This window comes from Mustela putorius, unplaced genomic scaffold (genome assembly GCF_011764305.1).
Source record: "Mustela putorius furo isolate JIRA1106 unplaced genomic scaffold, ASM1176430v1.1 tig00000095_pilon_pilon_pilon, whole genome shotgun sequence".
In the NCBI taxonomy this organism is placed as follows: Eukaryota; Metazoa; Chordata; class Mammalia; order Carnivora; family Mustelidae; genus Mustela; species Mustela putorius.
In genome coordinates, this window is record NW_025421280.1 from 32,856,568 (window position 1) to 32,868,512 (window position 11,945).

Here is an 11,945-nt window from a genome sequence, read left to right on the forward strand (position 1 = left end):
AGACATTCGGAGGTGGCCCAGCGGGCCTTTGGAGATGGGGTTTGGTTAGTCCAAACTGTCCCATCTTGTCCACGTGACACGCATTCGGGGTGAAACCAGGGCAGTGCTGGGCCCAAGGAACCCACGGACATCTGGCCAGGCACTTACGCACAACAAAATGGGACCAGTGGAGCCTGGGGTGGGGTGGGAGGTTGGTCAGGACAATCAGAGGCGGCTTCCTGGGGTGGGGGGGTGACCTGACGGAAGTAACACTCCAGGCCCACCCTGTCCCCCCATGAGGCAGGTGCCCCAGGCTCACAGGTGACAAATTGGGCCAGAAATGGCAAGTTACTAGTTGGAGTCCCCCAGCCAGAAGGCTGCAGAGCTGGGCATTGAGCCCGGGAGGCCTGGCTTCATGGCCCAGAGTCTGTCTTCCTGTGAGTCCAGGGTCCAGGCTGAGGGAGCAGCTCACAGATTCCTTGGGGAGGAATTGAGAGCACGGTAGAAGAGGGTAGGGTCCACAGAAGGGACCTTTTTCCAGGGGCGATGAGGGGTCACTGAAGGCTGCACATGGGGCCAGCTGCACGTGCGAGGTACAGTAAATAGTGGCCTTTGTCCCTGGTTCCTGGCAGAGAGTTCCTCAGACCCTTGCAGTTTCCTGAATGATGGTGTCACTCAACAGTGCCCCTTTTGAACACACCTGAGTTGATGCTGGTCACCAAAAAGACGGTGTGCTCACCAGGTGGGCCCCTCAGTAACTCCCACGAGCTCTGAGGAGATAAAGGAGAGCTGCAGGTTAAGCTGTATAAAGACTTCAGTGAGATCCGCTGAGCTTGGGGCTGGTGAGCTGTGGAGCTGCCGGCAGAGCGGGGCATCTGCAGAGGGAGTGGGAGCTCCACGCTCCGTGCCCTGCACTTTGGCCTAGGGGCCTCTTCCCTCTGGCTGTTCCTGATTTATGTTCTTTTCTAATAAACTGCTAATCTAGTAAGATATAATGTTTCCCTGAGTTCTGTGAGCCACTCTAGTAACTGAGTCAAACCTGGGGAGGTGGTCATGGGAAGCCCTGACCTATTACTGATGGATCAGAAGCACAGGTGACAACCTGGACTTGGCAATGGGCCCAAAAGCAGAGGGACAGTCTCATGAGATGGAGCCCTTATCCTGTGGGACCTGATATGGCCTCTAGGTCATGGTGGAATTGAGTGAATCGCTTGGTGATTCTGGAAAAAAAATGCCTCTGAACCCAGCTTATGGTGAACAGTGTGTTGCACGGTGGCCTTAGGCAGTCCCTGGTGCTCTGGCTGCCTGGGGCTGATCGGCACCTGCTCCCAGCCTCCAGCCTGGGCACCAGGTGACCTGTGCTTTGCGTTCCTCCTTGGTATAGCAGGAAGGATGATGGAACCTTCTGGACCATGCTGAGGCTGGAAGGGCCCCAGCATAGTGCCTAGGTTTGAATGACTCTGGAACCCACCCAGGGCAGTAAGGGGTGTGAACAGCCAAGGGAGGGAGATGCTGAGCTGGCTGAAAGCCTGGGCCACTAGGCCAGGCGCTGGGTCTGGCATGCACACCCCCACAGGCCCACCCCCACAGGCCCACCCAGCCCCTGACATGCCCTTCCCTGGTATTCCCACCTCCCCCTCCAAAGTCCCAGGTAAGGTCGTCTGGCCCAGGAAGGAGCCAGTGGGGGTGGGCAGAGCCATGGACAGGAGCCTGGGGTGGGGGGTGCCCTCAGGGGTCCAGCAGAAAGGGGGCTCATTCCTCTGGCTTCCAGGGCCCGCCCACCCCAAGCACACAGGCCAAGTGCTAATATGGTGCTGTTTTCCCGAGGAGGCAGGCCCTGGGCCAGGCATGGATCCTCCTCGGCATAGCTTCCCCATGCTGGTCCTGGGGGAGCAGGACTTGCCCTGGACAGGCCAAGAGCGCCTGGAATCCCTTTTACGAGGCCCCAGGGGTTGCATGCGTCTGTGCGTGTCGGTCTTCTGGTGTCTGTCTCTGCAAGTCCCCGTGTTCCAGCATCATCCCTGCTATGGGGAAGGAAGGGAAGAGCACGGTTCTCTAACCCCCTCCCCGCCATGGCTGCATTCTCTCCTTAGAATTCTGCAGGTGGTGGCTTCCAGGCAGGATGACCAGGGCCCACATCCCTGGGAAGACAGGGTCCCCTCTGAAATGTGGGGAGGTTGAGGCTGTCCACACATTCCTAGGGCCCTGGGCTGGCAGGCCAGGCTCAGGAATCAGCCCTAAGAAGAGGTGAGCTGAGTGCACAGGGCAGCTGTGCCAGGCACCGACTCCGTGCCAGTGTTCAAAGGGCCATTGCTCTGGGCCCCCAAAGTGCCCACGTCCTCCACTGCCTCGTCTCCTCCCACCTGTCCACCTGCCCTCCCATGGCGGAAGGGGCCCTGCTGCCCACAGGAGCCTCCAGGACCCGGCTTGTCCATTTTCATCAGTCAGTGCCAAATGTCATCCCCCATCTGTTTCATGTCAACCTCCCCCTGTCCCCAGGAGGCTGTCTGTCCTCTTCCTGATGGGAAAATGGGCCTAGGGAGGGCAAGCAAGTTGCCGCAGGTCACCCAGCTAGTGGGAAGCGGAACCGTGATTCACACCCCATTGTGCCTGTCCCAGTGCTCGGGCACTTTTTCACCCCAACCCCAGGCTTCCCAGAGAGGCACGCCAGAGCTGAGCGTGTGTGTGGGTACCATGTGTGTTGGGGGGGAGGCTGTGTGTTGATGTGTCTTGAATGGAAGCGGGTCCTGCATGAATCTGTCTGTGAAAGGGGAGTGTGTGTGTGCCCAAGGCTGCAGAGTATATGCACACTGTACACACCAGTGCATGCGTGTGGATTTTGTGTGTGAGTGCGTGCCTGTCCTGGGTCCAGCTGAGGGCTGTGGGCTCCGTGTGTGTGTCTGTCTGTCTATCTCACGGTGTGTGTGGTATGTGTGCCCGCGCCCCAGTGTATGGGGGAGATGGAGCGCTTCTGAGGCCTGGTTGTCGGCGCATGCGCCAGAGCCACGCAGCTCCAGGACAGAGCAGCCCCGAGGCAATGATTTTACAGCTGTTTATTGTGCTCCAGTGAAATAGAAAAAGAAAGTGCTCGCGTTGACAAACGCCGCTGTCACATCCACACATGCCAGTCGCTGCAAACCAAACCGCGTGTGTCCGCTGGGTTTCTGGGCATGCACTTTGCTCCCACTGCGGGAATGGGGTGGGGGCAGGCCGAGCCTGGGCTCTGGGGGCTTTGCTTGGGGGGACCTCTTGTCCTGCGGGGACCCACCTGGGAGGGAGTGGAGGGGGTACAGCTGGGGTAGCTGCGCTCAGTGCGTCCTTTGGGTGCTGTTGGGCACACCCGGCTCAATGTAGGATCCTGCGGCGCTCCGGGGAAGAGGGTCTCCCTTCCCCCCCAACCTACAACTCCCCCCAGTCTGCCCCCCCAAACGCTAACCCTGTAGGCAGGTGCCAGGGGGCTGGAGGACGCCATGCAGGGGGAGGGGGTCGGCGGGGCCGGCTTGGCCCTGCCGAGAGCAGCAGCCAGCCTCCCTGGTGGGGAAGGCGGGGTGGGGGCCCAGGGCCCTAGGCGGAGTTATAGTAGTTGTGCGCGTGGTGGTTGTGGGTGGGCTCGCCCAGCTCCGGGTACTCGGGCGTCAGGCAGTACTTGGGGTCGTAGACCTGGCGCGGTAGCCCGTACACCGTCATGCCCCTCTGCGAGGCCCCCTTGTTGCCCATCTGCAGGCTGACGTTGAGCGTGTCACAGTGCTCCATGCCCAGCCCGGGCTCGAAGATCTGTCGCTTGGTCCCAGGTGCAGTCATGCCGGCCTGCAGAGGGCAGAGAGGTCAGGCCTGGGGTGGGGGCGGGGGAGGGGGGAACCGCGGGGGACTGGGGCCCCACCAGCCCTACCCCAGGATCCCCCCTCACACACCTGGCTGGCTCCTTTGTTGGTGCCCATCTGCAGGCTGATGGTGGCCTGGTCCAAGGGCTGGTCCGTGCCCAGCTTGGGGTCGTACAGGTGACGCCGGGTGCCATAGGCCGTCATGCCCTGCTGGCTGGCAAACTTGTTGGTGCCCATCTAGCAAAGCAGAAGGAGAGTCACCCCAAAGATCGCAGAGAGCCTCACCCCCGGCCATGAGACATCACATGTCACCGGATGCCTGCGCGGCCCTCTAACATGCCACGGCATCCAGTCTCAGGGGTCCGGACTGGAAACTGAGGCCCAGAGAAGGCATGTCCCATGATCTGTAAGTGGTTCAGAGCACCAGGGCCTGACCTCCAGGGTTCGAGCCCCAGCCCAGCCACTTATCTTCCTGGGCAGTCCCGGCAAGTGAGCTCGCTTCTCCGGGCCCCCGTTCCCCCATCTGTGTGGAGGAGTGAGTTAAGGTACGAAAATGGCAAGCGTGGTACCTACCATATGTGTGAGTTAAAGCCAAATATTCTGTGCCACAAAGCCTGCAGGACCTGGGTGCCCTCCTGGCCGCCTCGATGCCCCCCGCCCCTCCCATCCCCATCCCTGCTCAGCTCAGCAGCAAGACCCCGGTGAGGAAGGGCCAGTACCTGCAGCCCAATGATGTTCCGCCCTTCTCTTAGCTTCTCTGGCTCAAATTTCCGTTCCTGCTTCTCTGCATACTTCACCCCTACATTCACCTTATTCCCTTTCGTCTTGGCCTGGAGAGGGCGAAGGAAGCAGCGGGCTGGCGGGGGAGCCTCAGGGCTACATTGTCCCCCCCTGGCTCCTTCTCTCCCCCTCCCACCCACATTGCGTTTGGGTGTCCCCCCTCACAGCCTAGACCCTCCAAAGCCACCCCCGCCCCAGCCCCACACCCCTACCCTTCGGCCCCACTCACCATGCTGGCCAACGCCAGCAGGGTGGACTGCACCTGGGTGTGGTTGGTGTTCTCAAACAGGTCGTTGGCCTCAAAAATGTCGTGGGGCTTCACCCCGTACTTGGTGATGGCCTTGATAAAGTTGCCGATGTTTTCCAGCTGGAGGGGAGCAGGAGGCAGTCAGTGGGGGGGGGGGGGCGGGTGGGGGGGCTGAGAGGCTATGGGCCAGGGGTTGAGAGAGGTAAAACAGAGCCTGGGCTCACCTGGTGCCAATTTTGGGTCGACTCATTGACTTTCTTCACGGAGCCTGGCTGGAGCTTATTGATGAACCTACAAGGGGTCAGGGAAGGCAGGGAGAAAGGTGAGCCCCGCCCTCCGCACCCGTGCCCAACGCCGTGGGCAAAGGGGTCAGGATGACAGCCAGTGGCCATCTTGCCTTTTTCTACTACAGCCAGCCCAGCCGCAGCCCCCGATCCACCCCGCACACACAGGCAGCGCTGAGATGGAGAACTAACCTCCCGGAAGCTGGGCTCAGGTCTCTATTTGACAGAGAGAAATCACAAGTAGATGGAGAGGAAGGCAGAGAGAGAGAGAGAGGGAGGCAGGCTCCCTGCTGAGCAGAGAGCCCGATGCGGGACTCTATCCCAGGACCCTGAGATCATGACCTGAGCCGAAGGCAGCGGCTTAACCCACTGAGCCACCCAGGTGCCCCTGGGCTCAGGTCTCTATCAGAAAGCCCCCTCATCCCCCCCTAAGCAAGTCTCCCGCTGCGCTCCCATCTCCCTGGCAACCACGTTTCCATCTCCTTGAGCTTTAGGGGGTACCTGCACTGTGGACAGCCCACAGCTCCGGCCTCAGACTTCCCTTCTCTGGCCACACTCACCGCCTTGATCTCCTCCAGTCTCTCGCCCTTCAATGCCACTGATCTGCCCAACTCCCCCCTATTTCCCTGCAGCCAGGCCTCCCAGTCCCCAGTCCAGCGCCCTCCATGGCATCTTGAATCAAAGACACCCCACTCCAGACTCCTGGCACCCACTTCCCCCAACTCAGCTCCCTCCATACTCCCAGGCTCAGGAAACACACCCTCCCAGGGGCTCAGGCAAAGCCGTCAGATTTGCACTTGACTCTCCTATCCCTTTCTCCCATTCCCACACCCAACCCCTCCACATGGCCATTGGCTCTTGCCTTCGGAAGATATTCAGAAGCCTATGGCTCTTTGCCATCTCTGCCCTGCTCTGAGCTGCCCGGTGTGTCTCTCCGGGGCTCTTGCAGGGGCCTCCTGTGGTGTCCAGCTTCTACCTTGTCCCCTGCAGACTCTCGTAGCTAGAATAGCCTTTTCAAAATAATTCTAGCTACTCCCAGCTCAAATCTGCCCCCCAGTCTCCCTTTAGCATACAGATCCTAATCCTCAGCGTGACTAAAAGACCCCCAGCTAACTCCCTCCACTTCCCCTAATCTCTCCTCACTGTTCCTTCAACACAAGATGCTTGCTCACACCTCAGGGCCTTTGCACAGCTGTCCCTCTCCTCCTCCCTCAGCCTGGCCCACTCTTTCCTCAGATGCCCTCCCAGCCCCCTCACTCACTTCATCCAAGATTCTGCTTAAATGCTACCTCTTCCGAAAGACCTCTCAGACCATTCTGTGCAAAGCAGCAACCCCTTGCTCTACCCGCCCCTCCCCTCCCCCATCCTTCCCTGCTTCTCTTCTCCATGGCACTTGCCACCACAGGCAAGTACTGGATTATTTCATTAATTACTTGATCACTCTCCCCCCTCTGGGACTCCAGCTCTATGTGGGCTCAGAGGTGAGTCTGTTTTGTTTACTTTCCCCAGTGCCTAGAGCGGGCACACAGCAGGTGCTCCGTAAATTCTTGGTGCATGAATGACTGAGTGGGTGGGTAGTTCTAGATCTTTAAGGCCCGAGCAACCCTGTCTGAGCTGGGACACCAAGATGTCCCCGTCCTCCTTATTCCCACTGGATATGGTAGAACAACATCTCCACACCGTGCCACCTTTCCAGCACCTAGATCTTGCTACGCCTGCACCATTGGGAAGCTTCCCAAGGTCACTCTTTGGCCATCACAGTCACCCTGCCCTGGATGAGACTCAGAGATACAGACAGGACCCCAATGGCCTCAGGGCCCTATCCTGCAGTAGTGTCACTGTGGAATCTGGAACCAGGGAAACATTCCTCTCGGTGATTTAAGTTCTGAGAAGAGCAGAAAACCAAGACCTACTCAAATTACCATGGCATAATTCTCTTGTCACCAAGCCAGTGACGAAAGGCCCTTGTTGCCCGCTGCCTTTTAGCTGCTCCTTGAGCACACTATGCTTGGAACTCTTTCTTGGAACCTCTTTCTTGGAACTCTGGAGACCATAAATGGGCCTGCCCTCTCTGCGTGGTGGTTAAGCCTAGATTCTGGTCATTTCTGTTGGGAACAGAACAGGACTCTGGGTGATGTGTTTTATTGAACTGAGCCTCTGTTTTCTTCCCTGTGAAATGGGTACAATGATTCTTTACCACCGCTCTTTCAGGGTTTCAGCTATAAAGTGCCTAACCCAGCTCTGAGCTCCCAGTTGAGGGGGGGGAGAGGGAAGGGATCAATGCCCAGATCGGGGGCAGCCCAGGCAGAGCCAGCTCCACTCACTCGCAAAGAATGATGCCGTCTTTGAGGCCGTCCATGAAGTTGCTCCCAATGCGGCGCCCTGTCACCCCCTCGATCCACTCTCGAAGCTCCTGCTCCCGCTGGTGGTCGTACTTCTGGGCTAGCTGGGGGTGGGGGACACAGAAAAGTGGTAAGGATGCACTGGGGAGCAGACTTAGCTTCCCGGACCCAATTCAAAGTTCCCTAGGCCTGATCTTTCTCATCCCTTCCCAATGAAGGCAATTCTGCCCCAGCGTCCATGGGGGCGCTGAAGTGGGCTGAGGGCCAGGGCTGAGGTGGCACCTGCCCAGGGGGCCATTCCGGACATTCTGAGGTTTGGCACCAGAGGATGAAGACAAGGGGAGGGTGGAGAGCGGGGTACTCAGCTGGGGGGGGGGGCGGTGCCTGGCCTCTCGGTTCCCCCTCCAAGCCAAACTTGGGGCTTAGCTTCCCCCAACCCCCTGCCCTGCCCCCCCAGCTGGGACCCTGGGCGCCTCAAGCAGGGGAGGAGGAGCCTTAGGGAGGTGGCTCTGAGTCCTGCGTTGCTGTCTTGCATATCTGTCTGCCTCAGTGTCTCCCTAGGTCCTCATCCCCTGGGCTCTCGCTGGAGGCTTGGGGTTGGAGGGGGGGGCTTGTCTTTGTCTTAATCCTGGCCGCATGCACGCATGACTGTATCTCTCTCTCTCTCTCCATCCCCATCCCCATGGCCTCTGTCTCTCCCCAGCTCTGTCTTTCCACGGCCCTGTCTTCCTGTCCCCATCTCTTCGTGTCTGGCTGGGTCAGGGCGCTTGGCACGCCCCTCTCTCCCGCCAGTCGCTCTGGTCTCCGACTCCAGGTTCCCTGCCTCTGTGGGGGTGGGGCTCGTCTGTCTCCTCTCTCGGCCTCTCCATCCCTGTCTCAGTCTTATCTGGCTCCCGGCTTCCCCTCCCCATCCGTCCCTCTCAAGTCTCAGGCTCCCAGAATCTCTGTCTGCGTCTCTCACCCTCTCCCCCCATCAACCCTGCCCCCTCCGTTTCTCCAGAACCCTCCGCCCCAGCCCAGACAGGCTTCCAAGACTCTGGGGGACCCAGCTGGCCCTTCTGCTGGGGGAGGAGGAGGTGGGAGAGGGAGGCCCCTCACCTGGCCCCGGCCCTGCCGCCCCCCTCCCCACCAGCCCGGCTTTATAAAGCAAACCGCCCTTATATAGCGCGGCCCCGCGGGCCGGGCTCCCTGAGGCCGCCTTATATGGCGCGGCGGCTTCGCGCAGCTCTGGGGCCGGCGCCGGGGGGAGGAGGGGGGCGCTGGATCCCGCCTGGCCCGAGCACCCGCCCCCCACCGGCCCCCTCCTCCAGCCGCGAGGATCCCCTGACCCAGGATCCAATCCCAACTCCCCACTTCCTCCCTGTACGCTGGGAAAAGCTACCTTGGGCCTCAATGATCCCCTCTGTCAAATGGGGCGCTGGGACTCCTCTCCTGGCAACGCTCACGGGAGCATTCCAGGGAGTTGGAAGTTCACTGCCCTGGAGAAGCTGAACCCCATTCCGTGGTGTGTGTGTGTTTCCAGGGACGTGAGGCCAGGATCCTAGTTCTGAAACTCCTTTATGTAGAAACCCAAGCTCCTCGCCTCTCCTCTCGGGACCTCAGTATACTCAGCCATATCAGGAAGGCGGTGTCTGGATATTTTTCCAGCTCAAAATTAGGAGACCCCTGCCGTGTCCCTAATGCTCACACACTGACCTCCCCAGCTGTCTGCCTCTCCCTTCAGGATCTCCCCAGAATCCCAGCTCTAAAGCACTCCCCGGTTTCCTTCCGAGATGGGGGTGTGTGAGGAAAATCAAGCCCTTTCCCAGCACCCCAGGAACACATAAGCAACAGGTGACAGATTAACAGAAGATTCTGATCAAGTGGGGATCTTTACAAGGGACCGACCCCCTCAGTTGACCTGTGGTTGCCTGTATGCCCTCCATTTTGCCCGCCCCCCAACAGTAGCTGAGGGCTCTGGCATGCTCAGGGTGGGGATTGAGGCGGACCCTACCCTGTATCTGTCCTTTTTCCCTTTCTGGTTCCAAGTCACATGGGATAGGCAAGAGGGGGTCCAGGGAACCCCAAGAGTGGGCCTCTGGCCTGCTAGGGTGTGTGGGCCAGGCGGGGGCCCTACCTCGTTCCTGACCTCAGCTGACGACCCATTGGTAGGGGCCTTACCTTGTTCTTGACCTCAGCAGACAAGCCATAGGCAGGGCCCCGGTTGAAGTGAGCAGAGGACATGCTGGCTCGCGGTGGGCGGCAGTGGCAGTAGCTCCAAGGACCCTCTGAGAACCGAGGCAGCTGCTAAGGCTCCTTCTGCAACCTCTTCCCTCTTCACATGTTTTTGAAGCTCCGGAGGCGGCCCGGGCCTCTTCCAAGGCCCTCCCATTGGCCGCAGGGGCCTGCCAAGGGGCGGGGCACCCCCCCACCACCACCTCGGCCATCCTCCTCCCTCCCCCATCCCCCCCCACCCCGTGATGTCAGGGCCTTGGTATTGGGAGCTGATTGTGTCATTGTTTCCACCTAGGGGGGCAGCCTGGGTTATTATTTGGGAGGGGGGCATAGTCATAAGAGATGAAGTGTTCCCCAACCTTGCCGACCCTCTACTGTTCATTGGACCTCTGGCTAGGCCTCCTGGTTTCTTTGTGTCTGTCACTGAGGCCATCTCTCCTCATCTCTGAGGTCATCTCTCTTCGTCTCCCTGCAGCCTGTGGTAGCTTAGTGAGCATCACCCTGGGTTGAACCTGAGACACCAACGGTCTCAGCTCTAAGTGGGCCTCTGCTGCCACGTCTATGTAATGGACTGATGGATAGTGCGTACTCACTGTGTAGTGGCTGGCACAAAATTGTAATATTTCCAATGAACATCTGGCACCCCCCTTCTGTCCCCTCCAGTCCCTCATAAGGATCTGGGGGAGCAGAGATCCTGGATGCCACCCTCTCCATCTACCTGTGGGTCATCATGGAGTGACTGTGTTAGTAGGTTTCAGGCCGCGGACACCCCCTGTGTTTCCCTGTCCCAGCCAGGGTGGCCTGGAGGAAACACCTGCAAACAGCCACAGGACCACAGAGGTTGATGACAAGACCACATCATGCCACTTATGTCAAGGCAACATTAATGACCCTTGAACGACAGACATGTCAGCAACCTGCCATACACTGAAGATATCTTAAGGACATACAGTTTGCTGGCCACATGCTTAGGGCATGGCTGTAACATGCTAATGTCAGGCCCTGTTCCAATTACTGTATGTGTATCAATTCATGCTTCACAACACCCTCAGAAATGGATGCTGTTTTTATGCACACTTTACAGATGGGGAAACTGAGGCACGGGGCATGGAATCCCTTTCCAAGTGGCAGAGCAGAATTTGAAGCCAGGCCCCGTGCCTAATGTCGCCAGGCTGTCAGGGTTTCTCACCCTCAGCACTGTGGACATCAAGGCTGGATAAGACTTTAAACAGCATCTCCGGCCTCTATCTACTAGATGCCTAGAGCACTCCCTTAGTCTTAACAAACAGAAATGTCTCCAGACATTGCCAAATGTCCCTCGAGGGCGGGGGGGAGGGAGGAGGGCATATCCTTCCTGTTTGTGAACCACTGGGTTAAACCAGTATGCTAAGGACAAGGGGACTAAAATAGGACAAGAGAGAATGAACTAACAATTAGCTCCTGCTATATTCTGAGTGCATTGGGTCTGTTAACACATTCCTCACAACAGCCTTCGGAGGTGGGGCCTGTATGAAGCACAGAGAGGTGAAGAAGAGCGCCTGGCGTTGCACAGCACAAGAGCGATGCGGCCAGGACTCGAACGCGCAGATTCCGGGATCCTGCCCACGCGGAGTGGCGCGGCCCCTCCCCGCCCCACCTCTGCCCCGGCTGGGCCGCGAGGGTCGCTACTACGCAAGTGAGAGCCGGCGCCGTGGCAGAGCAGGCGGCCGGCGCCCCCTGGCGGCCCAGGAGCGGCGAGGGCGGGGCCGCGGCCTGGCGGGGTCGAGCCGGCGGTGACGCAAAGCGCTGACTCAGTCGGCTCCGCCCCCGGCCCGCGGCCGCTTGGCCATTTATAGAATCCGCGCGGACTCTGAAGTCACGGCCCAGGCACGACGGGGGCGGGGTGGGGGCGCTCTTGGCGCGTCCCTCGACGGGGCAGCCCGGGGTCTCCCTAGGGGGTGGCCCTTTCTGGGTGTGGAGTGTCCCTCGGATTCTAAGTCTGTGTCTGCAGCTCTTGCTGTCTCTAGGTTGCAGTTTGCCCGTCTCGACCTTGCCTAGTCTTTTTCTGTTTTTGTATATGAATCTGCCTATCTCACTGTCTCACTCTCTCTCTCTCTCTTCCCATCTCTCTCCAATATCTCGCCATCCCCGGGTCTCTGTTTCACCTCTCTAAGTCACTGTTTTTTTCACTCGATGTCTCTTTATGTTTCTGTCTTTCTGTGTGTCTCTGTCTGGTTGATGGGGTAGAAGCAGAACAAGAAGGCTGATCCCATCCAGAGGTCCAACTCCTGAGGACACC

The 11,945-nt window shown here is 59.1% G+C and overlaps 1 protein-coding gene across 2 annotated transcripts; it reads right to left on the reverse strand.

The window, feature by feature from the left end:
• Nucleotides 1–3,016: 3,016 nt before the first annotated feature.
• Nucleotides 3,017–9,768, reverse strand: CNN1 (calponin 1). 2 transcript variants are annotated; one of them, XM_045077429.1, is made up of 7 exons: nt 8,552–8,570; nt 7,436–7,557; nt 5,052–5,118; nt 4,810–4,947; nt 4,520–4,630; nt 3,891–4,037; nt 3,017–3,786 (listed from the first exon to the last, which is right to left on the reverse strand). In XM_045077429.1, the coding sequence occupies exons 2-7, from the start codon at nt 7,468–7,470 to the stop codon at nt 3,544–3,546; spliced, it is 741 nt and encodes a 246-aa protein (XP_044933364.1). In that variant the 5' UTR covers nt 7,471–7,557; nt 8,552–8,570; the 3' UTR covers nt 3,017–3,543.
• Between the last annotated feature and the right edge of the window lie 2,177 nt (nt 9,769–11,945).